The sequence below is a fragment of the Melanerpes formicivorus genome, unplaced genomic scaffold (assembly GCF_026170545.1).
Source record: "Melanerpes formicivorus ecotype bairdi unplaced genomic scaffold, bMelFor1.0.p_v2 SCAF_29, whole genome shotgun sequence".
NCBI lineage: Eukaryota > Metazoa > Chordata > Aves > Piciformes > Picidae > Melanerpes > Melanerpes formicivorus.
This window is the reverse complement of record NW_027142381.1, coordinates 9,412,014-9,419,331: the sequence shown is the minus strand read 5'-3', so window position 1 is coordinate 9,419,331 and position 7,318 is coordinate 9,412,014. Positions and strand designations below refer to the sequence as shown.

Here is a 7,318-nt window from a genome sequence, read left to right as displayed (position 1 = left end):
TAAGCATCAGGACAGCACTGGTACAAGAGAAGCCATTGGGGTGGGTTGGTTTTTTTTTTGTACACTATAAACAGACAACAATCAGCAACAAAGAATCTTCTATGAGGTGCCAGGGAATGGAGAGGAAAACCCAACTGGTAGTTACAGTACATCATCAACACCCACACACAACAGCCATAGAGAATTCCCTGTCGGCACGTGGGGGATCGCAGGGAGTTTGGGTTTGGCCTTTGTCTTTTTCCTTTCTTTCTTCTTCTTTTTTTTTTTTTTCCCCTTTTAATTATTATTTTAAAAACCATTTTAATATTCCCCCCCCCCCCCCTTTTTTTTTTCCCCCCTTTCTTTTTGTCAATGACTTGACCAAGTCTCAGAACGAGTCCAGCATTAGGGTTTTTTAAACCCGGGTTGCTCAGAAACGAAGCGAAACCGGACTCGAAAGATCAGCTTTGTTTTTTAGGAGGGGCAGGGAAAAAAAAACCAGCAAAAAATCAAGGAGAAAAAAAAGAAGAAGAAAAATAAGAAAAAGGAGAAAATAACCTCCCCCAAGCCCCCAGGTTTGCTGTTTGATCCTTGCCTCCCTGCCTGGTGCCTTGCTTCTGCTCACGATGCCTTGCTCTACCTTTGTCTAGTGAAGGCCTACGTTAAGTCTACTCGTTAGTAAGAGTTACAAAAATAGGAGTGCAGCAGCTCTGTGTTTTGCTTATTTTTGTTAACAAATGTTCTCATTCAGTGTCTTGCACTTGCCTGTACCTAAAGTTACCAAATTTATAAACCTAACAATCTAAAAAAATACGACTCAAACTCGTCAGCGTCGCCCTGTAGAAAAACAAACCCCCAGGAGCCCAAAGCCAAGCTGCAGCTTCAAGGTTCCTCCAGCGCCACCCACCCTGTGGTACTCCTGCAGGCTGCTGTTGCAGGGCCCCTGTTTGCCCCTAAAAGGCCTTAAAAAAATTAACTTAAAAAATATCCTTCATTAAAGTTGCCTCCCCCGACAGAGGGCCACATAGAGGACAGCCAAAGATTAAACATGTGCAAATAGGAAACTGTCAGTTTTTCCCCTACCAGTCACAGTGCAATGATGTTTGGTTTTTTTATTATTTTCATTTTTTTACACTTTCTTTTCTTTTTTTTATATTTTTTCCTTTTTTTTCTCTTTTTCTCTTTTTTTTTCCTCTTTTTTTTTTTTCCTTTTTTTTTCCCCTTTTTTTTCATCTTTTTTTTTTTTTTTGTGTGTGTGTGTGTTTTGTTTTCATTTTAAGTCCTTGTTTACAGCTACAATAAATTAAAATCTTCTAGGGTGAAACTTGGAGCACTGAGGTATTCCCAAATTAAAAAGAAAAAAACAAAAAATTAAATTAAAATTAAAAGGAAAAAAAAAAAAACACCCAATAAATCTAAGCAAGCCAAAAATCAAAGTTCATTTCCCCCTAATCTGTGAACAGAGGAAGTGATGGAGAACGCAAGGTGGTAACCACGCCAGCTTCCCAGCTGCCCTGCCGGCGGTGGGAAGGGCGTGAGGAGAGGTCCTCACCTGCCCCGGCCCCAGGAGGAGCTGCTGAAACGGCTGGGCAGCGAGTTGATCCTAGTTTAAAACAACAACAGCTAACCCAAAGCATTAAAAAAACACCCCAAAAAAGCCACCAAAAAACCCCCAACCCAAGGCCAAAGCACAGGCGGTAGAGGTGCGCCTTGAACCGGCAACGCCTCCGCTGGGACAGTCGCAGCTCCTTCGCCGGGCTCGGGGATGGCAGGTTGGGAATTAAGCAAAGGAACCCCTCGAGCCTTCCTGTGTCAGCTGTGTGCACATCTGAGAGCCAGGATGCTGGGATGGGGCTGGGAGAGCTGGAAGGTCCTCGCCATGCCTTACACAGCAAGCCAACGGTCTGTGAGCATCACCTAAGCCCCGCGGCCAGCTCCGGCAGTCCGCCCCAGTTCCACCACTTCCCTTTCCTTGGGATCAGTAATTTTGTCTTCTTTCCCTAGAGAAAACTGCCTCAGGCTGACTCCATCACAAAAATAGGTTTGTATTTCTCTTTCTTAATAGTTTCTATGTAGTTAATGGAATTGTATTTACAGTATCTTTATTATTATTATTATTATTTATTATTATTATTCTCTTTTTTTTGTTTTCTTTTTTTTTTTTTTCTCAGAAGTCACAAGTTCAAAAATCCTTTAGATCGCCTCTTCAACACCAAAAAAAAGCACTTATAGAAAAAAAGGACGCACAAAAAGTTTGTAGTCCTTGCCTTATTGCCCAAAATAGAGAGAATTAGGTTAACGAAGACACCACAAACAAAACACGAACAGCGAAGGGCCAGAGAAACCTGCTGCTCCCCCCTGCCCCCCCCCGCGCCCTGCAAGGCCACCCCGGGAGCAGAGCTGCGCCTGGCTCTGCTCCCCCAGAGCCGGCACCCGCGGCTGAGACTCCTGTCACCATCTCAGCATCCTTTAAGCAACAACGACTACGGAAAACAGAAGGGAGAGGGAGGGGAGGTGGGGAAGGAAAACAAACCAACAAAGAAAAGAAACCCCTTAATATAAACAGTTAGGCTATGGTTAGGCTCCTGCTAGATACACAAAGAATGCCAACTACCCGGCGGCTACGAGACTATGGCAAAACGCTACCAAAAAATGCGGTTCGGAGAGGTCTTAAAAAGAGAGGGGAAAGGGCTGGGCAGGGGAGGGGAGGGGAGGGGGGGAAGGGAACCCATCGAGAAAATAAAACGACCAAGAAATGGGTTTTATATACATACTTTTAAAAGCTGTTGTTTTTATAGTACAGCAGATTCATGAGATGATGAGAGAGATTTTGTTTTTGAAACAACCGAAGTCCGTCGAGTGCCACCTCGGGTTTTTGTTTGCCTTAGCGCTGATGTTGATGTAGTGCTCAAAGTCTGATCAGATCACCCACACCTGGGCCCCTTCAGAAACTTCGCCCCGTCTTGCCCGGACATCCAGAGAGACTCTGCGGGGAGGGCAGGCACAGGAGACGGAGGAGAGGCAGTGTTAATTGAGGTTAATTGAGAGGTTTAACAACCCCTCCCCCCGCCAAAGTGGTTGCAAAGCTGCAGCCTGCTCGGAGCCACACCCGGGGCGATCCGCAGCGACCCTGCTGAAACGCAGCGGAGTTCACAGCTGCACAGATTGCATTAAATTGGAAGGGACCCTCCAAGGTCATCTTGTCCAACCCCCCTGCACTCAGCAGGGACACCTCCAGCTAGAGCAGGCTGCCCAGGGACACAGCCAGGCTGATGCTGAATGTCCCCAGGAATGGAGCCTCAACCACCTCCCTGGGCAGCCTGTGCCAGTGTCTCACCACCCTCCCTGTGCAGAACTTCCTCCCGATGTCCAACCTAACTCTGCCCTGCTCCAGCTTCAAACCCCACAGCCCTTCTGAACAGTCCCTCCCAGGCTGCCTGCAGCCCTCTCCAGACACTGAAATGCAGCTGCTCTAAGGCCTCCCTGGAGCCTCCTGGGACTGTCCCCATGGGCAGGTGTATTTCATGAATCTCTTGCTCTTCCATTCCAGCTCCATCCCTCTGGAAAGCCACCTGCCAGCTAAGCCTGGACTTCAGGCTGGGGTTAGCTCTGTGCTGGTCTAGATTAGGAACAATAAAATGTGACTTGATGTATCAGCAGGACAGAAACTGCTCCTCAGGCATCGGTTACGCCAGGCATTTACACAGCTGCAGCCAAACAACTTTCCTCTGAGGGCTGAAGCGCTCGAAAGGTAACAACTCCTGCAGGGATTTAGAGGACAGAGGCTTCAGCTTCCAGTGCCCTGCTCCTGCCAGTGCTTAAGGCTGACATGGAAATAAATAGGAGGGGACTGGCTCTGCAGTGAGGTCGCACATCTCTGGGGGTGACCTACAAAAGCCAACCAGACGTACCCAGGATGAGGTTCCAGCAACAGCCATGGGTCTGTGGGAATGGACAGGCCCTGAACCAAGGACCCACAGCTTGGCCACACTCATCTCCTACACACAACCCCTACCCGGGGGACCTGCGGCTTGGCCAAGCTCACCCCCTGCAGCCAGTGTCTGCTCCAGGGACCTGTGGCTTGGCTGAGTCCATCCCCTACGGCCTCATCCTGCCCCAGGCAGTGGGGATGGGTGAGGGACCAGGCAGCTCAGGATGTGCTGCTGCAATAAAAATTTCAAACTTAGTGGTCCTTGAGGAATTACCACCGAGGCTCATTTGCTCCTCAGAAGATCTGTTTTAATTAGTCATGAGCAACAGTAAAAGCACTTTGTGTTTTTAAGTCATTACTGATTTGAGCCTTGCTACTGGCCAGTGAAGGATGGCCGCAGTGTGATGTGTGGTGCTGAGTGTGCAGTGCTGACAGGCCATGAATCTGAGCCCTGGATCTGAGCCCTGCTGCCTCCACGGCCGCGTTCCAGGTGTGAGCTACGCCGCTTGGCTTTGGGCTCCAGCCCTGTTCTGTGCCACCTCCTGATTACAGAGGCTGCCAGCCCAGCACCCCTGGAGGGCTCTGAGACATTGATCTGTGACCACACTACTGCTAGGTGCAAATAAGAACAGGGGTCGAGGCAGGAGTGCTTGTGCCACTTCTGTTCCTCCCCATGCCGCTGGCTGGCTGGGACAACTGTAGGTGCTCTCGGGTGCCTGTGGGTATGGAGGGCAAGCAGACCCCCCCCCCCCCCCCCCCGCTCCCTACTAATTAGCCAAAATCTATTTTTACCTAATTTAAAGCCTCCAAACATATCCCACAGTGCCCAGCCCCCTGGCTAACTGTGACTCTACCTTCCTGCAGGGATTCTGCCCACTGAAGGTGTGCCACTGCCCAGGCTGTGCTGGGCAAGAGGCAGAGAGCCCAAAGCTGCCACCTCCAGCACACAGCCCTGGGAGCTCCAGGGGTGAACCTGTGCTGAGGTACCCGGGGATGGGGGGGGAACTCCTGGTTTCCTAATCTCCTCTGCTCTTGGTGGTGTAAGGAGGATATTTGTTTGCAAAGATGAGCATGCCAAAGGCCAAAAAAATTTATAATAATATATATAAAAAGATAATAAAAATTAAACATTTAATTAACTTGAGCTTAGTTCAAAGGGTAGGAAACTGGCAGCGATCCAGGGAGGCATTGCTCAGGTAATGTCTTTAATTTAATTTGCTGAGGTCTAATCTTTTTTGAATCTTGCTAATTGCTCTATGGTTACAGAGTTATCTTTTCAGCTGGCACATTGGGCACAGCACTTCGTGAAGAGCGATGGCTCTCAGGAACAAAGCACTGGGCCTCCTCTGCTCTCCGACCAGCGCCTGGGAGGCACATCCCTAATGGCCACCAGGATGCTCTCTGCTGGCCACTGGTCATCCACTCGCAGGCTCCTGGGACTGGGGAGGGCTGGGTCTGGCTCTCCAAATCACAGTCTCACTAAGGTTGGAAGAGACCTCAAAGCTCATGGAGTCCAACCTGCCCTCAACGTCAGGCCTGTCAAAACGGGCTGTTTTTCCAGGGGGCTTAGCTCCCTGATCTGCCTTCCAGTTTCCAACCTGTGAGATTGATTCCAATCAACATGAATCACAGAAAGGAATGATTAAAGGCCAAGGAAAGAGGAAATGAAGGTAAAAAAAAGAAATATCATTCATTGAAAGTAAATATAGGGGGAGATGGGAGCTTAGCACAAAGTACAAATGGGATATGCTGTAATACCTCCAAGTGAGATGGCAGCCACCCATGTGTAACGTTTCAATGGTATCCATTTGTAAAAGCCGTGGCAATCAAAGGGCCCTAAAATTGCACAATTGTTAAGGTCATCAGTGCTGGTGAGAGGGGAACAGAAGGTCATTCATTTTGGCAAGAAATTATCAAAGGACTTGAAAGACTCTGTTGCCAGCATGAACAGGTATTTCCAAGAGCTCTCCTGCTCACCCGGGGCTTGGGTGAGCTCCACCCTAGGGTTACCTTTCCAAGACCATAATCTCCTCATTCCCCCAGTTGGCAAAAATCAGCTTTGGGTTTTCCCTTAGTTAGTAAATGGAGAGGGTTAAAGAAATATGGATGGGGGTGGGGGGGGGGGGGAAGCTAGGGGGTTGTTTGCAGTTATTGGGGGGGAAATGAAGAGGCTGCCAATCTGCAAGGCAAATACAAAATGGTTTGTTGGAGACCTGTTAGTGCAGACAAATCCCAGGCTTGCACCTCGTGTCCTGGTCCTTGAAAAACCAGGCTGCTGCTGAGGCAGAGTGCCCAAGCTCTCAGGAACAAGCAGGTCCTGTGCTTGAGGTGCAAAATGGAAAGCAGAGGTGTGATGAGCGGTGCGAGATGGCCGTTTAAGGTGCTGCTGCTCTTAGCAGAGCAGTAATATCCCACATTTGGTACCAGAATTGATCCAAAGGGACTGCCAGGGCCCTGCTGTGACCTCAGGAGAGGCAGGACCGGGATGGGATTGGAGCACAAACCCAGGCAGTGGGTTTTTGTCTTTTAGGGCACTGCTTGCTTATGCAATAGCAGTGACACCGTCTCAGCAGCTTTGTCTGCACCGCTCTCCCCACTCAGCCACTTCAGTCAGAGACTGAAACTCTCTGCTGGGTCTGAGGGGTCCTGGGGGAGGCCTCTGCACTTTGCCACATTCATGGTGTGAGAGGAAAAAAAAAAATCTCATAGTTTCACTAGGAAAAGGGGAAGGACTTGAAGTGTCCTTTGAGAGACTGACAGCCACCAGAGAGGTGTGACCACATTCATGCTAACACACAGAGGTAAACCAGCGCCAGCTCCACACCAGCATGCAGCTTCGGGAAGCAAATCCCCAGGGCCCATCATTAGTGAGGCTGCAGAGCTGTGCCAGGAGCTCTGCTGGGGACCTGACAGCCACACGGAAGCGACTTGCTCATAACCTGCAGGTCTGAAGGACTCTCACTGGTGCTGGAAGTGACCCAGGAGATCAAGCAAATGTCAGCCTCCAACCCTGGTCCACAGGGATGCTGTGGTTACAGGGATGGGGAATGGGACAGGCAGGACAATCATCCCCTTGCCATGGTGGCTGTGGGCAATCCTGGGGTCCTGCTGGACAAATTAATGAGCCCCTTTTTGCTCACTGAGGTGGGATCTGGGACAAGTGTGTTAGCCACAAATGGAAGCATCAGCTGGGACAGGTGGTTGGGTGGAGATAAAGCCATGTAGAGTTGTACAATGTCTTGGGCTGGAAAGGACCTTTCCAGGTCATCTGGTCCAAGCCCTGTGCACTGAGCAGGACCAGCAGGGATTCACAGATCCATAGAATGGTTGGGTTGGAAGGGACCTTAAAGATCGCCCAGTTCCCACCCCCTGCCACGGGCAGGGACACCTCCACCAGCCCAGGTTGCT

At 49.6% G+C, this 7,318-nt stretch overlaps 1 protein-coding gene across 10 annotated transcripts in view; it reads right to left on the bottom strand.

The window, feature by feature from the left end:
• Nucleotides 1-338: 338 nt before the first annotated feature.
• Nucleotides 339-7,318, bottom strand: part of MSI2 (musashi RNA binding protein 2) — a 236,775-nt gene continuing 229,795 nt past the window's right edge. For all 10 annotated transcript variants that reach the window (XM_068154934.1, XM_068154937.1, XM_068154939.1 and 7 more), the window contains 2 exons: nucleotides 5,669-5,746; nucleotides 339-2,965 (listed from right to left, as the gene is read on the bottom strand). In XM_068154934.1, the coding sequence (XP_068011035.1) occupies nucleotides 5,705-5,746 (42 nt within the window). In that variant the 3' untranslated portion in view covers nucleotides 339-2,965; nucleotides 5,669-5,704. The remainder of the gene's footprint in view (nucleotides 2,966-5,668; nucleotides 5,747-7,318) is intronic.